Source organism: Zootoca vivipara, chromosome 16 (assembly GCF_965207765.1).
Source record: "Zootoca vivipara chromosome 16, rZooViv2.hap1.1, whole genome shotgun sequence".
In the NCBI taxonomy this organism is placed as follows: Eukaryota; Metazoa; Chordata; class Lepidosauria; order Squamata; family Lacertidae; genus Zootoca; species Zootoca vivipara.
The window spans coordinates 19,652,335-19,678,248 of NC_142599.1; the positions used below are offsets into that span (position 1 = coordinate 19,652,335).

The following is a 25,914-nucleotide window of genomic DNA, read 5'->3' on the forward strand; positions in this document are numbered from 1 at the left end:
GTGTGTGTGTGTTCAGCAGTGTAGGAAGCCGCCACATCTCCCGGGGAGGCAAACTGCCATGCACCTAGGCAGCAGTGCAGCGCTACGTAATGATGCATGCGCATGCACACTACGTAAAGGGTAGCGCCCCCCCCCACCTGTGACTCCAAAGCCAAGCCTCCAGCCTCCTGGTAGAAAGCCCGCTTGGTGCGGTGGGCATGCTGCACCAAGCGAGCCTTTCTACCGGGAGGCTGGAGCTGGAGATGTGTGCCCCTGTGATGGCGGTCACGCCACGGCAGCGGCGGCTGTCGTCGGGGGAGGTGGGGAGGGGGCGCTGCCCTGCACAGACTGGAGCCCAGGGCGCCCCGCCCCTAGCGCCCCCCCATTGCTACGCCCCTGTGTGTGTATATATATAGGGACGCGGGTGGCGCTGTGGTCTAAACCACTGAGCCTCTTGGTCTTGCCGATCAGAAGATCGGCGGTTCGAATCCCCGCAATGGGGTGAGCCTGCCAACCTAGCAGTTCGAAAGCACATCAAAGTGCAAGTAGATAAATAGCTCCCGCTCCAGCGAGAAGGTAACAGGCGTTTCCGTGCGCTGCTCTGGTTTTGCCAGAAGCGGCTTAGTCATGCTGGCCACATGACCCGGAAAAACTGTCTGCGGACAAACTCCCTCGGCCAGTAAAGCGAGATGAGCGCCGCAACCACGTCCCATACTGAACTGTATGGTTCATTGGTCTGACTTACAAGGCAGCCATCTATGTTCCCATGTAACTCCTAAGAACATAAAGACGAGCTCTCCTGGATCAAGCCAATGGCCCATCTAGTTTAAGTAACCTGTTCTTACCCACAAGCAGGATTTGAGCACAAGAGCACTCTCCCCTCCTCCTGAGGCTTTCTGCAACTGGTATTCAGAAGCAATACTCTCTCTGTGACTGTAAAGGCAGGGCATTGGTGGGTCTCTTGTCTCAGTGGGTAGAGAATGAGACTCTTAATCTCAGGGTCGTGGGTTCGAGCCCCATGTTGGGCAAACAATTCCTGCATTGCAGGGGGCTGGACTAGATGATCCATGAAGTCCCTTCCAACTCTATGATTCTCCTCCATGAATTTGTCTTTCAAAATCATCCAAGTTCGTGGCCATTACTGCCCCCTCACGGGAGTGAGTTCCACTGTTTGTCTATGCTTTCTGTGAAGAAGTCCTTTCGATCATCAGTTCCAGCATTCTGCTTCTTGGAAGGCCCACAAGCTCCAGTGTTATGAGAGAGGAAGAGAAATGTTTTCTCTGCCCACTCCCTACATGCTCTGCATAATTTTATTTTACACTGTATTTCACATTATCTGAATTGCACATTTCAATTGAAAACTAACAGCCAGTTCTTTGACATTGGGCCTTGGGCTGTACATATGGAGCCATTGCTGAAGTTGCTTTTTTAAAAATTAAATTAATTTATTTGCTTGCTTATTTAAAATAGTTATATTGCACCTGACCTCATAGCTCAAAGGCGGGTAACTCAATAAGTGAAACGGAATTTACAATGGCAAATCATAAGATTATTTATTTTATGAAAATACAAAAAAACCAAACAAGATTTATATTAATATCAGAAAATAGGTCAGTGCAGGTGGAACATAATTATTCCACAAAGTCACATTCATACAACAGAGGCTGAATGCTTTTACTTATACAAATATACGCCATCCACTCTGGAAGAATAAATAAACCTGAGAAAACAAGTCCCATCTGCAGGACAGCAATGTGTTATTAACTTAACTTTTACAAATATGTACATATGATATAAATATTGCCTGCAACGTTTTAAATAGGCTTTCCCGGTGCAAAGGTGCTCTCCTAAAAATAAAAATAGAAGTTTCAATAAATAATAGAACCTTAACATCAGAAATAGAAATAATTCTATATACCATACTGGTCACTGGCTGCTGAAAGTCTAAAAATTAAAAGGCAGTGCGTTGTCTCCGAAGGCAGTCTTCCTCAAAGGAGACGCATTTAAGTTAATGAACTTGTCTATATCTTACCTCCACTGATATCAGTGGGTCTCTTCTCACTGGGCCTAGCCTTGGATGCAACCCAGTATCATATTAATTTAAAAATATATGCATTGTAAATATCTTCAGTAAACCCTCTCCATGTCCAATTGCCTGCAGAAGAACTCAGGTGTGCCGGTGACATTTCTGAAAGATTTTCTATGGCAGTGCAGTTGTCCTTCCCCCACCCCCCAAAAAAACATAGGGTGTTAAAATCTCTGATCTGTAGCAGCTTAGCTGTAGTTCTGTGCTTATTTATGAACATCATCGCTGTGCATAGCTCATGGGAGGCACTACATAAGAACGTAAGAAGAGGCTGCGGGATCAGGCCCATTTGTTCCAGACTCCTGTAGCCACAGTGGCCTCCCAGTAGCCTTTGGGAAGGACCGGAGCACTCTCCTTTTCTGTGGCTTCCAGCAACTGGTATTCAGAAGCATTACTGCCTCCCACTGTGGAAGCAGGGCATAGGACCCTCTATGGTCAGCCACAATATCTTTATCCTTCATCCATTTGTCCAGTCCTCTTTTAAAGCCAGCCAAGTTGCTGGCCATCGCTGCCTCATGTGGCAGAGAGTTCCGCAGCTTAAACTACGTGCTGCACGAATTAGCCTTGTCTTTTATCTGTCCCGAATCTCCCAACACTCAGCTTCACTGGTTCTCCATGAGTTACGAGGCCAGGGGAAATACTTCTTTTCTCTGCCCACTTTCTCGCAGAATTTTCGAAACGCCTATTATGTCACCTCCGACTTGCCTTTTCTCAGAACTGAAAATTCCCAAGCGCTACAAACATTCCTCATCGGGGTGCCGCCCTGAGTAAGCCTTGGCTACAGGTAACTTGCTGCAGCCAAGACAGGCTCATTGAGGCTTACTGCTGAAAACTTCCCCCTCCCCAGGCAGTGTCTCTACACTGGGAAAGGGCCCCTGATCTAAATATGCCACAGGCAACTCCCAGCATCATCTCCCTCCTGAAAGGTGTAGACTCCATCGCCAAATAGAACCCGGGGGTGGAGCTATGCAGATGAAGAGGAGGGGCCATGCAAATGAAAGCTGGCTCAGTTTTCTGCGGCTTTGAGTGATGGTTTTCCAATGCGAGTAAGCAACTCGACTGCAGCCTGAGACATGGTCCAAGGAGGGCGTTTGTGTCACCTGAAACCATGGGTTTACCAGCCTTTTTTTGCCCCGGGGGGGGGGAGCAAATGTAGCCCCTTTCCTTTCTCTCTAATGCATTGCAGAGGGTTGGACCAGCTCTACAGTTTCCTATGGTTCTATGGCTAGCTGCCGTTTCGTTCCCATGGGAAAGCCACAACTTGGGTTGGAAGTGAATGGATGATTCCCTTTAGATCACAGAAACAACTTCTGCCTAGCAAAGGGAAGAGCATTTGCCTGTCAAAATCACATGCCGGCGGCTGTGGGGCTTCTGCTCCTTCTGCAACATGCAGCGATTTAGTCAGGCAGGGGATATTGAATCACTGCGGGGAAATCATTGGGCTACGATGGACAGCCATCCTCAGCTGGCCTCTGCTGATGCCCTGGAGTAACCTCTGAAGTGGATCCTTCCCAAGGATCTATTGCTGGAATCAAAACAGCAACAGTCCTTCAAATGCTAATTCAGGTTCCCCCCCCCCACCCCGCTTTTATAATTTGTGCAATCTTAACTCGCTCCCTACATTGTATGTTGTATAGCAGGCACGTCCAACAGGTAGATCGTGATCTATTGGTAGATCATGGGGTGTTCCTGGTAGATCTCTGGCCACTCAGTGATCTACTCCCCCCGCAAAAAAAGCTCTACAACTTGGGCTTTCCAGAAAAGCTCAGCAACTTTTGCTTCCTAGCAAAAAAGTGGGCCATCAGATTAAGTTCCACTATCGGGAATTCAGGGGACTGGGGATTCAGGACCCTCAACTGTTTTATATAATCAACTTTTGATTATGTTCTGCTGTGTATATCGCAATGCTCATTCAGTTCCATTCATTCATATATTCAGTTCCATTCATTCATTTGCTCCCTAAAAAAAGCTCAACCACCTTGGCTTCTCCAAAAAAGCTCAACAACTTTGATCCATCCAACGACAATGGGTAGATCACTACCAGTTTTTTTACACTGTGAGTAGATCACAGTCTATTGGGAGTTGGACGTCCCTGTTGTATAGATATGGGCGTAGTCAGGGGGGCAGCTGCCCCCCATAATCAATACAAATCAATACAAATCTAAGGTTCTGCCCACCCCTAACAAAAGATTGCCCCCTAACAAAAATCCTGGCTACGCCCATGTGTATAGATGATATCGTTTCGAAGCGTAGCAAACCAACCAAGAGAAAAGTGTTCCTGTCCATGTGCAAAGTACATTCTGTGTCGGCGACACACCCGTTTCCTCAGCGGGAAATATAGGAGGCCCCTTTGTGCAACGTGCCGGCTGAGGAAAAGGCAGTGAATCTCTGCCCCGATAGCGTTCCTCTTCTTAATACAGTACTGCCTTCTGTTCCGCTCTTCTTGAATTCTGAATCTCAGGCCTGGCAACAGCCTATACTGCGCAGAGCCTGGAGGCAGGAAATAAAAGCTGTGAAGCAAGACTGAAGAACAAGTGCCCTAGTTCAGTGGTTAGAGCATCTGCCCCGCATGGAGGGGACCCCAGGTTCAGTCCCCCCCCCAATCTTCAGGCAGTGTTGGGAGAGAGCGAGAGACCTAGTCCAAGACACTGCAGAGCTGCTGGCGGCCAGTGTAGACAATACTGAGCTAGGTGGCCTCCGCTATAAACTGTGTCCCTAAGTCAGCAAAGGGCCATAATCTGTGTTTTGAAACATGACATCCAAAGGCCTCTTCATGTCTTGAGGGCACCGCTTCTGCATTTGGGCTGGTCTTGCACGCAGATGCCTTCTGAGTTATTATTGTCTTTCGGGGAGGCTGATGAAATTCCATGTTTCTTTTCTTTCTTTCGAAAAACAACACGCTTTTGATGAGTCAGCCAGAAAGCTGCAGCCAGCTAAGTCCTGTTTCTCTTTTTCTGACGCTCTGCCCCTTTCCCTTTAGCTAGGTGCTTTCTGAAGGCCTTTGCCAAATGGCCAATGAACTTGGAGTAGTTCCGGAGCACCCGGCAGCCGTCAATCTTTTGCTGGAAGGCCGATGGGCCCGTGGGTCTCGCTGGGAGGGTGACGGCGGGCAGAGTCAGGCCCTGCAGGCAGAGGGAGCACAGAGTATTGGTGACCAGGCCGGTCACTTGTTTCTGGGCTTCTTCCAATTGGCTGTGCAATGCCTTGTGGGGACCAATCAGGCTGCTTTGCTGCTCTCCGATGAGCAAGAGGGACTCTTTCAAACAGAGTGCTGTCCTGTACAACTCCAGCAACATAAGATTCTGTGGTTTCCTAGCGATGTTGCCATCTGGGAACCAGGGAACTGGCGTCGTGCTGCAAAGCTGGTCCGCATCTTGCACCAAACCCATATGGGTCAACTAGAGACAAAATCAGAGGCATGTCAATTATTGGCATATCGATGAAGAATGGTTTCCCTTCTTTGGATATATTATCAGGGAGGGATCTTCCCATATCCCTCTGGCTTCCCGTTCTTCACTACAATGGGGGTATTTAAATCTCGCCTGATATTCAGTGAAGTATTATTGCAATTTGGCGCACAGGTTTGCTGCTGTTATATTTCATTCTGCTTTTTCTTTGTTACTTACCTGCTTTTTCGGTGCCTACATGCTTTTGTTTATAACGAATTTTTTTTAAAAAAAGTTCAGAAAGTCATTTTTGGCATATGTCTTTTAATTCAAACCAACAGACAGAGGCTGGTCTAGCCCTGTGGATTGCTCGGCCAGTAGAGCGTGAGACCCTTAATCTCAGGGTCGTGGGTTTGAGCCCCACATTGGACAAAAGATACCTCCGTTGCAAGGGATTGGACTAGACAACCCACATGGTACCTTCTAATTCTATAATTCTCTGATTCTATTAGAGCAAATAGGGGGCTTTGCCCTCTCAGCTTCAGTCTGCCCTCAGCCAGCGCCCACCTGTCTGCCTTCTTATTTGCAACCAATCCAGAGGGTTGGGACCTGAAGTTTGTTAAGGGTGCTGAGAGTTGTTAGGAAGCTCCTCGTCCCCCTCTCAGATCTACAATTCCCAGAGTTCCCTGTGAAGAGTCAGGGACTGATTGTTAAACCACTCTGGATTGTAGCTCTGGGAAGGGAATATGGGTCTCCCAGCCACTCTCATCATCCTTCACCAAGGCCGGCCCACCTATTAGCCCTGCTGAGGCAGTTGCCTCAGGCGGCAGGCTGGGAAAAAGCTGGGTGTACAGCAGATCTGAGGAGCCTCCATAGCCACCTGCCAAATATTCGTTTTCTTCTCTTCTGCTGCTCTGAAGGCCCTCAGAGCAGTGTGCCACACGACACCACCTGGCAAGAGCAATGTCAGTTCTGCCAACTTCTCTCCAGCCTCATTTTCTCTCCCCTGCAACTGTCAATGCGCCAAGGCTTCCCTGGGCCACCTCAGGTGGCAGCAGTGGCAGATTTTCACTCTCCTTTAAGCAGCAAAATGTCTTTGGCTGGCCCTGCCCTTGACAACCTACAGTTCCCAGAATCCTTTGGGAGAAGCTGTGTCTGTCTGAGTGGTCTCATAGTGCTTTGAATGTCTGGTGTGAATGTGGCCTTCGTCTCAGGGTTGCCCTTGTAGGACTCAGGTGGAATCTACACACAGATAAAAAACCGTTCTGAAAATGCTCTTTATAAAAAGTGTTTTAAAAAATACATTGAATTTTCCATACGGCTCACCATCGCCATCTAGCGCCACATTGCATATTGCACTTTAAACACGCTTAAAACGTTTTATTTGCAGCTGTATAGCTAAGTCAGGCATCCCCAAACTTCGGCCCTTCAGAGGGTTTGGACTACAATTCCCATCATCCCTGACCACTGGTCCTGTTAGCTAGGGATCATGGGAGTTGTAGGCCAAAACATCTGGAGGGCCGCAGTTTGGGGATGCCTGAGCTAAGTCCTCAGTAGGGGACGAAACTAGAATTAGTTGGCTCTGCCTGTCATTGGCTCTGTCGCCACCTGCTGTTGGCTGTGCTGCCTTCCTCCCTACACCAATCCCACTGGGCGCCAGCCATCACTGATTCAAACAGCTGATATTGCCGAAATGTAGGGCAAAGCAAAAAAATCTGAAGAGGGCAGGATTTCTCTACCACTGAGGTTGCTGGAATGAGCAACAACAGCAGGCAAACAGGAAGCCCAGTAGGAAGTATGTCATAGAATAGCAACTTCCTGTTGTGGTGTGACAGAATGTGGCCTTCTGTGTCAGGCTGGCAATGAGGCAGATTGTTGATTGTCCCCCAGATGTGTGTCAAAGCACAAGTGTGGGTTGTATACATTGACAGGCTATGTGTGGGCATACAGATGAACAGAAATGGCAGGGCCAGCCCTACCCTTAGGCAAAGTGAGCCAACCACCTCAGGCAGCAGATACTGAAGGGCAACAGTAGTGGCTTCTTGCTCCTCTTAATCCATTCTCCTCTGATTTGCATGTTCTGGCCTGCTGCCTCCAGAGGGTTGTAACCAATGCTAGTCCTACTTGGAGCAAACCCATCTGTCATCAATGGGGTGCGGGTGGCGCTGTGGGTTAAACCACAGAGCCTAGGGCTTGCCGATCGGAAGGTCTGCGGTTCGAATCCCCATGACGGGGTGAGCTCCCGTTGCTCGTTCCCTGCTCCTGCCAACCTAGCAGTTTGAAAGCACGAAGTGCAAGTAGATAAATAGGTACCGTTCCGGTGGGAAGGTAAACGGCGTTTCCGTGCACTGCTCTGGTTCGCCAGAAGCAGCTTTGTCATGCTGGCCACATGACCCAGAAGCCGTCTGCTGGCATATGCTGGCTCCCACAGCCAGAAAACCGAGATGAGTGCCGCAACCCCAGAGTCATCCGTGACTGGACCTAACGGTCAGGGGTCCCTTTACCTTTATGTCTGTCATTATTGTTAATTTCAATGGGTCTACTCTGAGGGGGACTAACATTGACTACAACTCAGTATCCTGTCCCCAGGGTTGAAATAAGATCCAGCTAACTGTATTATTGGTTGCCAGAGAAATGCTTCTTTCTGGTGCTTTTCTGGAAGTGCAGAACATCTGGAGGGCACCAGGCTGGGGAACTGTGATTTGGACTGCAGTCCTAACCCAGTTATCTGGGAGAAAGCCCCACTGAATTCAATAGGACTGACTTCCAAACAGGGGTGGGTAGAAATTCTGATGGAAACAGGGAGTGGAAATTGCTAAGGTTTGGTTTCAGTCCGCAAACAAGATGTGTTTGATTACATTCCTCACCATCAGCACACTTGCATTGTTTCGTTGGCTCTGAAATTGATGTGGTGGAATAACATAATGACAACATCATCATCATTATTATTATTATTATTATTATTATTATTATTAAAAGCAATAGAAGACAGCTTGGAGTCATTCAATGGCATACAGAAATGTGTTTTGTGCAAAATTAGAAGACCCACTAGATTGAATAATAATTAACAATACAGTGGTACCTCTACTTACGAATTTAATGCGTTCCGAATGCACAAAAAATTGTAAGTTGAATCGCATAGGAATGCATTGGGAGAAAAAAATTGTAAGTAGAAGACCCTATCTAAAAATTCGTAAGTAGAAAAAATCCTATCTAAACTGCATCCAAGATGGCGGACGGAGCTCCATTCGTAAGTAGAAACATTCATAAGTAGAACCTTAAAGACCAACTAAGTTTATATTTTGGTATGAGCTTTCGTGTGCATGCACACTTCTTCAGATACACAATTTTTTTTATTTTTTTATTTTTTTATTTTGCTTCGACTCAGACCAACACGGCTACCTACCTGTATTCATAAGTAGAGTTATTCGTAAGTAGAGGTACCACTGTAATATTAACTGCCTGCCCTTCACCCTGAAGCCCAACAACTAAAACAGCATTTTGAAAACAACTTACAACACCAGAAATGAAGTGGGTTCTAAAAATATCCATCTCCAGTGTTGAAAGTCAGGGTAAAGAGGTGTATCTTGTGTAACTGAGCACACAAATGATCTAAATTATGTAATTCCGCCACAGCGGGACAGATAACATCGCTTTTGCAGAAGGCAAACTGCAACAGAATGTAAACAGAGTTGTATGTGAGGGATACAGGGGTAGGATAGCAAGTGATTCCTTCTTACACCCCTACTTCCGAGTAGGCATTGCTCTGTTACGCCCCTACTTCCGAGTAGGCATTGCCCTTGTGTGAATAAATCCCAGTTTACTTACATAGGACATGTAGAGTTCCCGGGCAGGCCTTCTCATCGATATAACCAGTTGCTTTGTTTGGAGGAGGGTCTCTGAACAGGCAAAGCACAGTTGGCAGGAGCTGGAGCTGGAATTCACCGGCAGCACACCCAGGAGAACAAGTGGGGTCACCACAACTGGATGAGAAGATAAAGACAAGGAGCAAGTGAGACAGGCAGAGTCCACGGAAGACGGCTGTCTCCAAAGTCCCAAGGCAAGCAGACTTGGGAGTCATTCAACGATATATGGAAATGCATTTTGCACAAAAATCAGGAGATTTTGCCATTAAAAATAATCAGGCAAGCATTATTCCTCCATGAGCTCAACAGCATCCAAGCAATCTTTTTTAATTTATCCACAAGAGCAGAGATTTCGAACCTTTTTGAGTCCACGGTTCCCTTGACCAACTGCGTTTTTTCTGTTACAACCCTGTGGGGCTCAGGATCCCAGTTTTGTCACCCCTTGCCTGCAGCCCCTCAACCTTTTTCAAACACCACACCACCCCCGTGGAGCATTTCCTCAGCCTCCTCTCTTCTCCCCTCTCCTTGGGAGTCCTCTGGGCAGCTGCTGCCACTGCCACTGGTCTATGACAGGCATCCCCAAACTTCGGCCCTCCAGATGTTTTAGACTACAATTCCCATCATCCCTAACCACTGGTCCTCTTAGCTAGGGATCATGGGAGTTGTAGGCCAAAACATCTGGAGGGCCGCAGTTTGGGGATGCCTGGTCTATGAGCTAATCCCCCACCCAGCCCCAATGAGCGGTGCCTCCTCACACTGCCCCACAGGGACCTGGGAAGAGGATGCCCCCAGCCTTAGTGGCCCAAAGGAGACTGGGCAAAGGTGAACATGAGGCCAGCACCTTACCTTGGGAGGCAGCAGTGGCAGCAGCGGGTGCTGCCAGGCCTGCATGGCAGAAAGGCTCCCCTTCAGCCCTGGGCTCTCAGCTCCCAGGCAGGCCTTGCAAGGGCAAGAAAAGCCAGCACAACACCTGCTTGCCCGGTCTCCCACTTGTCTGTCCATTTCCGACAGCAAGGGCTGGCGGACTGGCTGGCCGGGCTCCCTCGCCCACTTGCTTGCTTACTCCGAGGCCGCCTCAGCTCTTGGCAACCAGCCCCAGAGGCACCATTTGCCTGGAGAGCTTGTAGCCAGGGCTGCTGCAACAAAGAGTCATGCAAGCCTTTGGGGACACGAGAGGGCATCAGAGGAGGGAGGGAATCATAGAGTTGGAAGAGACCACAAGAGAGCCAGTGTGGTGTAGTGGTTAAGAGCGGTAACTTGTAATCTGGGGAACCGGGTTCGCGTCTCCGCTCCTCCACATGCAGCTGCTGGGTGACCTTGGGCTAGTCCAGGCATCCCCAAACTGCAGCCCTCCAGATGTTTTGGCCTACAACTCCCATGATTCCCTAGCTAACAGGACCAGTGGTCAGGGAAGATGGGAATTGTAGTCCAAAACATCTGGAGGGCCGAAGTTTGGGGATGCCTGGGCTAGTCACACTTCTCTGAAGTCTCTCAGCCCCACTCACCTCACAGGGTGTCTGTTGTGGGGGAGGAGGGGAAAGGAGATTGTTAGCCACTTTGAGACTCCTTCGGGTAGTGATGAAGTGGGATATCAAATCCAAAGTCGTCTTCTTCTTCTTCTTCTTCTTCTTCTTCTTCTTCTTCTTCTTCTTCTTCTTCTTCTTCTTCTTCTTCTTCTTCCACAGGGGCCATCCAGTCCAACCCCCTGCCAAGCAGGAAACACCATCAAATCATTCCTGACATATGGCTGTCAAGCCTCTGCTTAAAGACCTCCAAAGAAGGAGACTCCACCACACTCCTTGGCAGCAAATTCCACTGTCGAACAGCTCTTACTGTCAGGAAGTTCTTCCTAATGTTTAGGTGGAATCTTCTTTCTTGTAGTTTGAATCCATTGCTCCGTGTCCGCTTCTCTGGAGCAGCAGAAAACAACCTTTCTCCCTCCTCTATATGGCAACCTTTAATATATTTGAACATGGCTATCATAGAAAGAAGAAAAAGGACAGAGGCCAGTGTTGCCTGTGGCCATCATTCAGGGCGCCCTAGGGTGCCACGGCACACTGGTTGAAAACCACTGCGTAAGAGTTTCTGACTGGCCCACTGCTGGGGGTCATTAGATATTTCTAAAGCAGGTTGACCTTTTTCCACAAAGGAATAATGGGTTAAGGTCTCAAGATAACTACATGGTGTGTTGGTGGGTGCATGTTGTATGCATGCATGCATGTATGTAAATATTACATGTATGTGCTGTATGTGTATATATATATTCCTTTTATCGGAAGACAGCCCTGTTTAGGGAAGTTTTTGTGTGACATTTTAATGTATTTTAATCTTTCTTGGAAGCCGCCCAGAGTGGCTGGGGAAACCCAGCCGGATGGGCAGGGTACAAATATATTATTATTATTATTATTATTATTATTATTATTATTATTATTTTATATTCCACCTTTCCTCCAAGGAACTCAAGGTTATGTACATCGTTGTCCTCCTCCTCCCCATAGTTTATCCAAGCAACAACCCTGTGAGGTAGGTTAGGCTGAGAGTCAGGGTTGGACGCAGTGAGCTTCAGGTCCCGGTCCAATGCTCTAACCACTACACCACACTTGTGTGTGTCTATACATGTATGTAATACACATGTAGTACACATACTGATCACTCTATTGGAATAATTTGCGCTTGCAAATTAAGCAAAAGTGGCAATTAAAAACCGTGGTGGCATACATAGCATAGATTGAAAGCACACAACTTGCCCAAAAGAATCCCAGGCATTGCAGTTTACCCTCGCAGAGCTAGAATTCCCAGAACTACAGTTCTCAGGATTCTCTGTGTGGGTGGGAGAGATGTGCTTTAAAGACCTCTGCATGCAGAAGGTCCCTCTCTCTGTACCTGAAACCCTAGAAAGCTGCTATTTGTCCGATTGGGCACTTGTGGAATACATCAAGGATGTGAATCCGCTGAGCTTCCATACGTATATCTGCATTGCTGGCTGTGGCTGATGGGAGTTGTGGTCCAAAACATCTAGAGGGCACCAGGTCGGGGAAGGGAGCTCAAGGTGTGTTCAAAAGCTGGGCGCAGTGCTGGTTCCCCATGGAGTCGGTTTCCAGCGCCTTAGAGGTAAACAGCCACGACGCACGACGGAGGAGTATACCAGTTGCTGGGAACAAAACATTGCAGTGGGTCATACCCCATGCCAGTCCTACTCAGAGTAGACCCGTTGAAATTAATGGGCAAGGCTAACCTAGGCCCATTAATATCAGCAGGTCTGCTCTGTGTGGGACTAGCTCTGGCTACAATATTCTGTACTTCAACCATTCCATTTATCTGCCTAGCTCTGTCTTGTCAGTCCTCTGATCACCTCATTAACAAACAAACAAAAAAATAACTGTCAGAACTGAGTAGCACAAATGGAAAGAGGAACTTGAAAAAGAGCAGGGAAAATTAAAGACACAGAATAGGCCAGCATCCCAGGCAAAAGGAAGGAGAGAGTGAGATTCACCACCTACCGAGACAAACGGCAATCACCTGGGGCTTCCACACCATGCTCAGACCGCCACGGGGTTGTTCAGCCAGCCACTGCTTCTTCGCGAATGGCTAAATGAAGGTGGAAGTTGATTCTTCCTCCCAACCCCACCCTGCTTGCTGATTAGCCAAACTCTGCTTTCAGGGTGTGACATTGTGTGGTGGAAAGAAAAGAAAAAACGAGAAAAAGAAGAAGCACCGTGGACCAGCCTCAATGAGTCTCTCAATGTGCGGTCTCCCACAGGAAACACATCCTGCCCCTGGGTCTTCGAATTATGTTCCTCGAGGTCATCGGGTTTTGTGGGTGCCAGCTATCCAATACAGTTATCTTGCCAGTGTCTAACTGGGTTACAGAACCCCACTTCTCATGGTAGCAGGGCTCCAACGATTTGGTGTCAAAACTAGGGCGGGTGGTTATAACTCAAAGCAGTGGTTGACTTTTGCCACCCTGGGGCCCCAAATGTTTTGGACAGCTATTCCCATCATCCCAGCCAGCATGTCAAATTTAGACTATAGCGCCCATCCTAACAGCCATGCTAGCTGAGGCTGATGGAAGTTGTAGCCCAAAAAACACTGTACTGAGACGCATTGTCCAAGCTCGACTTACCCACTATATTATCAAATATAGAGTGCCTTGCTTCCCCGCCCCCCCCCCCCCCGCAGGACCAATTGCAGTCATCAGCAGTCGTTATCAGCCATCAACAGGTTCACCACTCCTATCAGCCCATCACCCATTCCCACCCCCACCCCCCCACCCTATGAATATAAATAAGGGTCTGGTTGATTCTGTTTCAGTGTATCTGACGAAGTGTGCATGCACATGAAAGCTCATACCAAAATAAAAACTTAGTTGGTCTTTAAGATGCTACTGAAGGAATTTTTTATCAAATATAGACTCGGTGTGATTTATTGCAGTGCTTGCATGCGTGATTTATAGTCGCATCGCCTCAAAGTGTTAACAGACCACAACAAATAGATAGTTCTTACTTATTTTTTACCCTGCTGTTCAGCCCAAAAGGCTTCTGTAGCAGTTTTAGGTAAGATCAATAACAAACAAGGCAAACAAGGCAGCCTAAAGGCCCACAATCTAAAAAACTGACACAAAAGGAAAAAGGGAGGAGAAGAGAGAAGAGAGGAAAACAAGGAATTCAGACACCAGTTCTTAAGTTCTTAGAATAATCAACTTGAAGGGAAACAGTTCAGAGAAAAGTAAGGAGTCATCTTTCTGCCTGCTGTTGGCCACCAACTTGGATGGCTCTCAACTAAATCATGGAAGAAGATAAGGCTATTGATTGTGGCTACTAGTCATAATGGGACGTGGCTGGCGCTGTGGGTTAAACCACAGAGCCTAGAGCTTGCCGATCAGAAGGTCAGCGGTTCGAATCCCCATGATGGGGTGAGCTCCCGTTGCTCAGTCCCAGCTCCTGCCAACCTAGCAGTTCAAAAGCACATCAAAGTGCAAGTTGATAAATAGGTAGCGCTACAAGCAGGAAGGTATTTACCATCTCAAAGGAATGGCCAGGCTACGCAGAAAATGCAAGAAGAGAAGCAACACCCTCAAATTTCCCATTGCTCGGTCCCAGCTCCTGCCTACCTAGCAGTTCGAAAGCACATCAAAGTGCAAGTAGATAAATAGGTACTATTCCGGTGGGAAGGTAAACAGCATTTCCTTGTGCTGTTCTGGTTCACCAGAAGCGGCTTTGTCATGCTGGCCACATGACCTGGAAGCTGTACGCCAGCTCCCTCGGCCAGCAAAACGAGATGAGCACCGCAACCCCAGAGTCGTCCGTGACTGGACCTAATGGTCAGGGGTCCCTTTACCTTTACCTTACTAGTCACGATGGCAATGCTCTGCCTCCACGGTTGGAGGCAATAATGCTTCTAAATACCAGTTGATGGCGATCACAGGAGCAGAGAACGTTCTTGTGTTCGGGTCCTGCTTGTGGGTTTCCTACAGGCATCCAGTTGGCCACTGTGAGAACAAGACGCTTAGATGAGATGGGCCATTGGCCTGATCCAGAAGGCTCTACAGTGGTACCTCGGTTTATGAACACAATTGGTTCCGGAAGTCTGTTCATAAACTGAAGCGTTCATAAACTGAAGCGAACTTTCCCATTGAAAGTAATGGAAAGTGGATTAATCCGTTCCAGACGGGTCCGCAGAGTACTCAACCTGAAGCGTACTTAACCCGAAGCATGGGTGTAATTGGTTCCGGAAGTCTGTTCATAAACTGAAGCGTTCATAAACTGAAGCGAACTTTCCCATTGAAAGTAATGGAAAGTGGATTAATCCATTCCAGACGGGTCCGCGGAGTACTCAACCTGAAGCGTACTTAACCCGAAGCATGGGTGTAATTGGTTCCGGAAGTCTGTTCATAAACTGAAGCGTTCATAAACTGAAGCGAACTTTCCCATTGAAAGTAATGGAAAGTGAATTAATCCGTTCCAGATGGGTCCGCGGCATTCGTAAACCGAAAATTCGTAAACCGAGGTGTTCGTAAACCAAGGTTCCACTGTACTTAAAGTTTTTATGCACTGGGAAGTGTAGGGTGACTTGCTTTGACACAATGTTTGGCTAGCCTCCCTGCAAACAAACCAGAGTGAATGCACATTATCATAACTAACTTCATCTAATCTCCCTGCAAACAAATGAGGATGGGTGCTCAATAAACATCAGGTCATCTGGAGTCATCCTCCATTGCCTCTGCATGCACTTTCCTGCCTGTACAGTGGGAAAATGACTGCAAGACTACTGTCTATTTTGAAATTTCCACCAGCCTGATGGCGGAAGCGGGTAGGTGTTCCTCCTCCACTGGTCCAGTTTCTTAAAAACTGCAAGACAGCAAATCTGCTGTCGGGATCTCTTTTCCAAATAGTTTGTTTTGACTCATGGACTGGTTCTATGCAGTTTCAGAATCTCACATTGGGAGCCTTGGTAAAGCCGAGGTGAGAGAAGCAACGAAAAGAATCCCCGGCGGTTTGTGGTCTGTTTCCACTCTGACTAGGCAGCTGTCTATGTACTGATGAAATTTCTGACAACCCTGCCACAATGGCAAACAGCTCCTTTATCTATCTGGGCATCGTTTTGCTGGCTTGGCATATAGGATGGAAAGCCACTACATTGACACAATGGAGAGAAGACCTTTCCTCCCCAAGAAGACCTTGTATCTATGATTTTGTACCTGAGCTTGCTCCTTTCCTCCTCCCTCCAAAACCCATTTTCCTTTTGTGTCTTGTCTTTTGTAGATCAGACTTCTCCAACCTAGAGCCTTCCAGATGCTCTGGAGTACAACTCCTGCCTCCAAGGCGAATCTTTCAAACGTGCAGAACACTGTTCCAAACTGAAACGCAGCCATCCTCGAAATATTGCAACCTCTCCAAATTTTGCTACACAGTTAGTTCTCCAGCCAAGTAATGTGTACAAAAAATGCATACAGTTGGGTAGAATGCACATTAACATGCATATATTACTGAAAAGAACATACTGTACAAGAAAATCTGTTCTATTTGGGAAAATTGCTTTGCAAACTGATATGGACGTGTGGAGAGCTAAACTTAAGATTGGGAGGAAAATGAGAAACGGAGAGAAACTGGAATGGGCACATTTTCTCATTTCTGCTCCTGTCATCCCTGATCATTGACCATGCAGTGTTTCGAGAGAGGGAGGAAAACATTTCTATCCACTTGCTCCATGCCAGGCATACATAATTCTATAAACTTCTATCATGTCACGTTTTAATCGCCTTTTCTCTAGACTAAAAAAATCCCCAGTGCTACAACCTTTTCTTGCTCCATCATTTCCCAGCTCCAATGTCCTTTTTGAAGGGCGGCTGCCAGAACTCACCAGAGATTTGTACGATCTACCGTAGATTTGTATAAGGGCTGTATGATATTGGGGTTTTTGTTTCCCAACAATCCCTTAGCATGAGACAATAGACCATTCTAAGTGATGACTGCTGCAGTTTTCCAAGAGGAATCATCATAGGTGTGATATGCAAAACATTTCCAGCAGGCTTGGTCTGGGAGCACCCCAACTGTGCCTCAAGCAAGTCACCACGGTCTCCTTTGATGCTTTGTGATTCCACTGCCCCGCGTAGATTTTTGTCATGTTTAATGACTGCAGGGTCTTTCCCGAGTGCCGATATTGACATAGCTGGCTTATCTACCACACAGAGATTGCATTTCTGCAGCGTTTTTGACAGTTGCCCTCTATTGCCATCCAGGGAGGGGTGGGGGGTGGGGGACTCCTCCTGCATCTTGCTAATGAGAAAGACCACAGCCCAGTGGCAAAGCATGAGGTTACATGCCAAGGATTCCAGCTTCAACCTTTGAAAATCCAACACTTAAAAGGAGGATTGGGGGAAAATATTTTCCCCCACCCACCTGCCTGAAGGAGAACCACTGCTGGATTAGATAGCGCCAGGGCTGGGGTGGACAATCTGACCTAGTTAATAGAAGCTTCCTGCATTCCTAGCTTCATTGATACGGCCAATACAACTTTGACTGAGGTTTCCTTTTAGAACTTCTAAAGAAGCTCACTTGGAGCCCAGTTTAAGGTGCTCAGGTTTGTGTTTAAAGTCCTCAAACGACTTAAGCTCTCAAATATCAAATACCTACTAGCCCACTGACCCACTTGCAGGCGTGCCAACTCTATGGGGCTTAGGCCTCTATGCCCCCCCATGTCCACTGGGATAGGGTTCAGCCCCGCCCCCCCCCATTTTGAGGGGGCAGAGCAAGCATGGCGGGATGTTTCCCTGGACAGTTTTAATGTATTTTCTCCTGCTTTTAATATATGTATGGTTTTTTTCTGTCAAACTGACTTACCATGGCAAAAAAGTAATAAAAATAAATTTAAGTAATCATTATAAATTTATTAATCATTATAAATTTAATTAATCATTATAAATTTAATTAATCATTATTAATAATAATAATTATAATTATTATTTAGGGACCCAGGTGGCGCTGTGGTTAAACCACTGAGCCTAGGGCTTGCTGATCAGAAGGTCGGCGGTTCGAATCCCTGTGACGGGGTGAGCTCCCGTTGCTTGGTCCCAGCTCCTGCCAACCTAGCAGTTCGAAAGCACGTCAAAATGCAAGTAGATAAATAGGAACCGCTACAGCAGGAAGGTAAACGGTGTTTCCATGTGCTGCTCTGGTTTGCCAGAATCGGCTTTGTCATGCTGGCCACATGACCTGGAAGCTATACGCTGGCTCCCTCGGCCAATAATGCGAGATGAGCGCGCAACCCCAGAGTCGGTCGCGACTGGACCTAATGGTCAGGGGTCCCTTTACCTTTACCTTTAATTATTATTTTAATATTCTATTTTTATACTGCTGGGACCTTGTGGAAAAGGTCAGATAAAATGCCATCAAATTGCCATCAATCATTTTCCTTAGGTTCTGGGGTATTCTTTTGTAGAGTCGTACCCTGGAAACCGTTCTGGGAGTCCGTTCGACTTCTAAATGTTCAGAAACCAAAGCGTGTCTTCTGATTGGCTACAGGAAGCTCCGTCGGACGTTCTGCTTGCAAAAATAGTTTGCAAACTGGAACGGTCACTTCCGGTTTTGTGGCATTCGGGAGCCAAAACATTCGAGAACTAAGTCGTTCGAAAACCAAGGTACGACTGTATTCCTTCTCAGGGATGGAGTTACTTTGTGCTCCAGCGTCAATCTGAAATAATTATTAGCATTTCCTTTGGGCCTCTATGGAAGGCTGGCAACAGCTTCCTCTGCTCCGGCGTCATCACTTATTGTGGTTGCGTCTAAGCAGCAGCCTGCTTCTTCTCAGAAATGTTCCGAGTCCTTTACTTGCGTATCTGCTTGCATGCCTGTGTGCGCTTCTGAAATGCTTTGTCATAGGCTGCATCACCCATCCTGCATATCTTGCTGGGGGTGAGCTCCCCCCCCCCCACATCTGCTCCCCGCATGCGACGTGCAAGGAACCTAGGAAGCAGCCTCAGAACAAGTCATGCCATCGGTCCATCTAGTTCAGTATTGTCTACACCAGGCACGTCCAACAGCTAGATTGTGATCTACCGGTAGATCACTGGACGTCTGTGGTATATCATTGGTAGATCACTGGCTCCCCCCAAATAAGCTGAACAACTTTTGCTCCCCTAAAAAAAAGCTCAACAACTTTGACCTGTACCCCCCAAAAGGGGGTAGATCACTGCCAGTTTTTAACTCTGTGAGTAGATCGCAGTCTCTTGGGAATTGGCCACCCCTGGCACTCTACACCATGGGGAGGCAAAGTAAGGCCCGTGGGCCAGATCCGGCCCAATCGCCTTCTAAATCTGGCCCATGGGTGGTCCGCGAATCAGTGTGTTTTTACATGAGTAGAATGTGTTCTTTTATTTAAAAAGCATCTCTGGGTTATTTGTGGGGCCTGCCTGGTGTTTTTACATGAGTATAATGTGTGCTTTCATTTAAAATGCATCTCTGGGTTATTTGTGGAGCATAGGAATTCGTTCACCCGCGCCCCCCCCCCAATAAAAAGAAAAATATATAGTCCGGCCCCTCACAAGGTCTGAGGGACAGTGGACGGGCCCCCTGCTGAAAAGGTTTGCTGAAAAGGTTTGCAGTGGCTCCCCAAGATTTCCAATACAGAGTTCCAACCCAACCAAGAAATGCCATGGGACCTTCTGCATGCAAAGCAGATGCTCTCTTCCCACTAGAGCGGATGCCTCAGGCCTTTTGAACCAATACGGATCAGAAAACGTGTATAATTTTCTTTTTTGGCGAGGGAGGAACCCCACAACCATCAATGTTACAGAAGCCCAAAGGGCTTTAACTTGGGCATTTAGCATTGCTGGTCCCATCTCAGCTTTCCAGCAGAGAATCACATCCCTCACTGCTAACTTAAGGCCATCCCTTGAAGACCTTTTTATGCTAACAGGCCTATAGAGCTACCGTATTTAAACTTTCGAGTGGTGATTGGTGTCCTTTGAGACTGATAGTGTGGAACACAGGGAGGCCAAACAGTGGAACGCCCTCTTATCAGATGCCAAGGAGATAAGGAAATATACAACCTTTAGAAGACATCTGTATAGGGGAGTTTTTTTAAAAATAAAAAAAGTTTTATATTTTATTATGTTTTTATATATGTTGGAAGCCAGCCAGATAGGCAGGGTACAACTAAAAAAATTGTTGTTGTTGTTGTTGTTAAACAGGGGGTGGAGCCAGAGTTAATGACAGGCGGAGCCAAATAATTCTAGCTTTGTCCGGATCAAGATCAAGTGTCCAGTAATGGGCACCAGAGTTTAAGAACGATGGCTAGTTACAAGCTGGAAAGTGGGCAGAGGCAGGTGACTAAGATGAGTCTGGAAACCAAGCCTGTTTTATTACAGAAAAAGTTCAGGAACAGACTGGAAAGAGAAGTTGCTGAATTGGAACTCATTACCAAGCTTAAAACCATGGAGCCACCTGGGATGAACAAAGACATAGGATTCTTATCTCATTATGCATGATCAAGCTTTTCTTTAGCACCTCAGCCCTTGCTTTTTCCCCGCAGGACCAATTGCAGTCATCAGCAGTCGTTAACAGCCATCTACAGGTTTACCACTCCCATCAGCCCATCACCCATTCCCACCCACCCCCACCACCCTCTGTATATACATAAGGGTCTGACTCTTCTATTTCAAGTGTATCTGAAGAAGTGTGCATGCACACGAAAGCTCATACCAAAATAAAAACTTAGTTGGTTTTTAAGGTGCTACTGAAGGATTTTTTTTTGCAAGCCTTATGAGGAACAGTTGAAGGATCTGGATATGTCTAGCCTGGAGAAGAAAAGACCGAGAGATGATATGATAGCCACCTTGAACTATCCGAAGGGATGTCATGTGGAAGACGGAGCAAGCTTGTTTTCTGCTGCGCCAGAGAGGAGGACTGGAACCAATGGATTCGAACGACAAGAAAGCAGGTTCTGGCTAAGCATTCAGATGACATTTCTGACGGGGAGAGATCTTTGACCGTGGAACATGCACACTCCATCGGAAGGTGGTGCACTCTCAGGGGTTGAACGAGATGAACACTGGAGTCCCAATTCCATTATTCTATCCTTGCTGAATTCAACAAGGGGCAACACAGACCAAGGAGGAAGAAGTTGTCAGGCATTGCCCCCCCCCCCGGACTAACTTGTCAGTAAGAAGGCAGGTTAGGTGAGGACTAGCTGAGTGCAAAATGAGGTGATCACCCTAATTCAGCTCCATTGAAACCTTCTTGATCAGCCAGTGATTCTGATAGTGATTTTGGATTGCTTTTATTGCCTGTGCTTGATTATATTTGTCTCTATTCTAGTATACTGCCTTGATATTTAACATGAGTTGGTGGGATACAAATATTTTTATTATACAGTGGTACTGGAAGTGAGAGCTGGACCATAAAGAAGGCTGATCACCGAAGAATTGATGCTTTTGAATTATGGTGCTGGAGGAGACTCTTGAGAGACCCATGGACTGCAAGAAGATCAAACCTATCCATTCTGAAGGAAATCAGCCCTGAGTGCTCACTGGAAGGACAGATTGTGAAGCTGAGGCTCCAGTACTTTGGCCACCTCATGAGAAGAGAAGAATCCTTGGAAAAGACCCTGATGTTGGGAAAGATTGAGGGCACTAGGAGAAGGGGACGACAGAGGACGAGGTGGTTGGACAGTGTTCTCGAAGCTACGAACATGAGTTTGACCAAACTGTGGGAGGCAGTACAAGACAGGAGTGCCTGGCGTGCTATAGTCCATGGGGTCTCGAAGAGTCGGACACGACTAAACGACTAAACAACAACAACCTTGGTTCTCAAACTTAATCTGTTCCAGGTGTCCGTTCAACTCCCGGAACCATTCGAAAACCAAGGCGCGGCTTCCGATTGGCTGCAGGCGTTTCCTGCAGCCAATCGGAAGCCGCGCCGGACGTTCAGCTTCCGAAAAATGTTTGCAAACCGGAACACTTACTTCCGGGTTTGCGGCGTTTGGGAGCCGATTTGTTCGGTGACTAAACTGTTTGGGAACCATGGTACCACTGTACGTTTGAGCTAGTTAATTTGGGCAACTGGTATTCAGGGGTCTGGCAGATAGCCTTGTTAGAAAAAACTTCCCTTAAACTGAAAAGTCTCTAGGACTTTCCTAGAGACAGGTCTTATGCAGTGTGGTTTGAATAAGGCAGCCTATGGATGGAGGCTCCCTCCAGTTTATGCTGCAGTATGGATTACAGGAAAATACAATCAATAAGATACAACACATCCATGCTCTTTCTCTTTCTCTTATTTTATTCTCATGAAATCTCTGTTCGTATGGTGTACACCTGATAAGAAAGCAAGGGAATTAAGATGTAACATTTTGGCTTGATTCATCACACGTTCATCATATTGGTAATTGTCGTGTTATTTTCTTTTTTTCAAATAGGCAGGCGTGTTTCTTAAGCCACAATAATATTTAGGCTGTGTTCATGTTCCCTGATGCTGCATAGTGAGTTACTTCTGGTATCTTCTTTTCCTTCTGTATTTTTTTCCATTTATCATTTTAAAGCTTCGACAAAAATGATAGTTAAAAAAATAAATATTTTAATATAAGAAATGGGTACCAGGCAGTGCTATTATTTTCTAGAAAAAGAGGTTCTGGAACTCAACATGAACGCCGCCTCCCTTGTTCTCTTACAATGGCAATGGAGCACACCTGAAGTGTGCTGGAACTGAGTTATGGCGAGTTCCGGCTGGAAAAAAGCCCTTACTATTTAATAACTTGTAAAAAAAAAAAAGTGCCCAGCACCCTAGCCCTGCCCTTCCCTTCCCTGCCACTGTTTTACAGAAATGCTTTTCTTTCAGTTTTTTTAAAAAAGATCAGGAGATCTGAACTTCCATGTCATTCTAGCTGGCCAGACGCAATGTAGGCAAAGTGAGAAAGAAGGAATATTATGTCGTCTCACCAAGCGAGATAAAAAAAGACGAGTGGGCATTGGGGAATCCCAGACCACTGCTGGCGTAGGGTTGACTGGGGGGCTCTCCCCAGCCTGGAAGGCCCTCTACTTTGCCCCTTAAATTCACTGGAAAAGGATAAGAGGAAACACTTTACAAAGAACTCGGTTTAAAAATAGCCTCTGTGGTTGGCTGTAGACTATCACGGTCTGTGGTTTCTTAATCTTACTTGCTCTTCAATAGACGTCACTGTGGCCTCATGATTCGGGAAAGAGCAGGAGGGCATTGCAAGGGAGGGAGCTTCAAGCTTCACTAGAACGTCTCGAGAGTTGCCCTGCCCAAGCATGTCCTCGGCGGTGCCGGGCAGTTCAGAAACTGCTTGCCAAGATGGAAACATTGCCACGTGAATGCCATGGTCTTCTGCATGAGCCCAGCTGTGTTCAGTATGGCTGGATCAGAGGGGAGGAGAGGGCCCGGGGGGCTGGGGGATTAACCCCACCCCACCCGTCCAAAACTCTGGATTGCTGCTGCCTGTCAGTGTTGCCAACACTGAGCTAGGTCAGGGGTTGACATGGTTTTACCTGCCTGGGTTGGTCAAGTCCCGCAGAGATCTCTCTGTGGGCCGGATGATGCGCGCGATTTCCGGCATCTAGACATGTGCAGACTCAATTTCTGCTGCCACGCCACGCCGTGCAGGCGGCTCGGTTTGGGGGCGGCTCGTGGGCCTGTTAAGCTGCCCCCATGGGCCGCAGGTTGCCGACCCCTGAGCTAGGTGGACCAGTGGTCTGACTCAGTGTAGCTTTAGCTCAGTGTATGAAATGTTTGGGTTGACTTTTACAGCCCAGCTCCTGAGTAGACTCAGTCCCCACCCACCCCCGCTCAGCAGTCCATTATCTGTCCGAGAAGAATGGATGAAGACAGAAAACAGTAGAAGAAAAGCAAGGAAGATCTTTATTTTTCTGTTGCAACAGAGGCACCCCACCCCGCTCACCCTGCAAGGAGGTGAGGACCCTAAACAAAGGTGTGTAACAGCTTTTAAAGGCTTTAGAAATTGCCCAACCCCTTAAACAACGACCACCCAAAATCAGGAGGAGGGTGAAAGGTTGTTTTCTGCTGCTCCAGAGAAGCGGACACGGAGCAATGGATTCAAGCTACAAGAAAGAAGATTCCACCTAAACATTAGCAAGAACTTCCTGACAGTAAGAGCTGTTCGACAGTGGAACTTGCTGCCAAGGAGTGTGGTGGAGTCTCCTTCTTTGGAGGTCTTTAAGCAGAGGCTTGACAGCCACTTGTCAGGAATGCTTTGATGGTGTTTCCTGCTTGGCAGGGGGTTGGACTGGATGGCCCTTGTGGTCTCTTCCAACTCTATGATTCTATGATTCTATCACATGAGCATCACAGAAATTTGAGAGTGTGGCTTGTCTCCTGTTTGCCAATATAATGCTTGCTGATTGCATTATCCTGACAATCTGGGCTGCCTTTTGAAACGGTAAATACCCTAGTTTCTGAAACCATTGTCACAGACCTCCCCGGCCCTATCCATACACAAATTACTGTATGCTCTTTTGACAGCATTTGAAGGATTTGAAAGGGAAAAGGAACTATTGGGAAAGGTTTTTCCATATACTTCTACTGCAGAGGAAATATCTAGGGTCATTAAGAGAGTCAAGATGGCTTCTGGATTGCTCTGTGTACTCACATAAAGCATATTTATTTTTCCTGGAACTCAACTCAATACTTTATTACGGCCATAGGCCCATATCATATTTTTCCTGGAACATTTCCTAACTTTGAAGGGGTGGGGGGAGGATTCTAAATATTAGAATAGAAACCAAAAACAATGCCAACTGCCACATTCATTTTTAAAAAAATGAAACCCAATTTTAAAAAATAGGGCTGTATCCCGTGGGGGCGAGGGCATGCGGTGCAACACTTTGTTGCAGCAGGTCCCCCTTGCAGGAACTGATTCTCAGAATAAAGAACAGCTTGCTGAGGAGTGTGGTCGTGCACTGCCCCACATCTCCTTTGTTCGAAAAGCACCCTGGGACTCCATTGCATGAGTGGAATGCCATCCGAAGGGTGCCGCATGACTTCAGCCTGCAGGGGCCTGAGGAATTCCTCTGTGATTCATGGTCCATACAGTGGAGGCAGTGATGTGGAGCAGCATCTAAGATCCGGTAGCTCCGGGTGGAGCCTCTTTCCAGTTTACCAAGGATTATCCCACTGTCTTATTACAGAAAAAATTCAGAAACAGACTGGAAAGAGAAGTTGCTGAATTGCAATTCATTACCAAGCTTAAAACCATGGTCTGAATAAAGACATTGGATTCTTATCTCCCGTTTTCCCCGGGAAATCCCCGTTTTTCCAGCTGTTCCTAGCTGAAGAAACAGATTTTTTTGTTTTTCCCCGGTTCATTCTGGCGCGACGGCCATTTTGGAAATGGGCAAAGCAGCATCAAAAGTCACTTCTGAGCATGCTCCGCCCAGTTCCAAAATGGCGGCAGCGCTACTTCCGGTCTGCTATTTCCGGCCCGGTCCCTTATTTCTCTGACAGCAACTTGGCAGGTATGCTTATCTCATGATAAAGCTTTCTTTAGCCATCTCACCCCTTGCTTTTTCCTGCAAGACTAATTGCAGTCGTTAACAGTCATCAACAGGTTTACCACTCCTATCAGCCAATCACCCATTCCCACCACCCTTCTGAGTAATACCCCTCCCCACCCTCTCACTATATATAAGGGTCTGGTGACTTCTGTTTCAGTGTATCTGAAGAAGTGTGCGTGCACACGAAAGCTCATACCTATGACAAACTTAGTTGGTCTCTAAGGTGCTACTGGAAGGATTTTTTTATTTTTATTTTGTTCCCACTATGCAGTTACATCCTGTCACTTCCCAGTCACGGAGGGCAGAGGTACAGTCGAGAGAGGACCTCAGGGCAAGGGCCGTTGGAAGCATCTTAGTAGTGACAGCCAGCCCAATAACATGCCAAGTGATGTCATTCGCCAGCTCCTCCATTGGCCCAGGGAATCGTCTGCCAAGGACATCCGTCCTTGCTGGAACGCTGTAGATTCGTGGAGTTTCGCTTAAGTCTCCTGTTTCATTAGAAGGGAAAGCACAAAAAAACGGCCTGCTCTTTTTAATCAGGTCCGTTCACGTCCCTAAATTAGTCATCTGACTAGA

General features: G+C 47.0%; 1 protein-coding gene across 1 annotated transcript; it reads right to left on the reverse strand.

Annotated features, from left to right (window-relative positions):
* Positions 1 to 1,515: 1,515 nt before the first annotated feature.
* On the reverse strand, positions 1,516 to 12,992 carry LOC118076197 (leukemia inhibitory factor-like). Its single transcript, XM_088659702.1, has 3 exons — positions 12,818 to 12,992; positions 9,280 to 9,434; positions 1,516 to 5,463 (listed from the first exon to the last, which is right to left on the reverse strand). The coding sequence occupies exons 1-3, from the start codon at positions 12,852 to 12,854 to the stop codon at positions 4,999 to 5,001; spliced, it is 657 nt and encodes a 218-aa protein (XP_088515828.1). The 5' UTR covers positions 12,855 to 12,992; the 3' UTR covers positions 1,516 to 4,998.
* Positions 12,993 to 25,914: the final 12,922 nt, after the last annotated feature.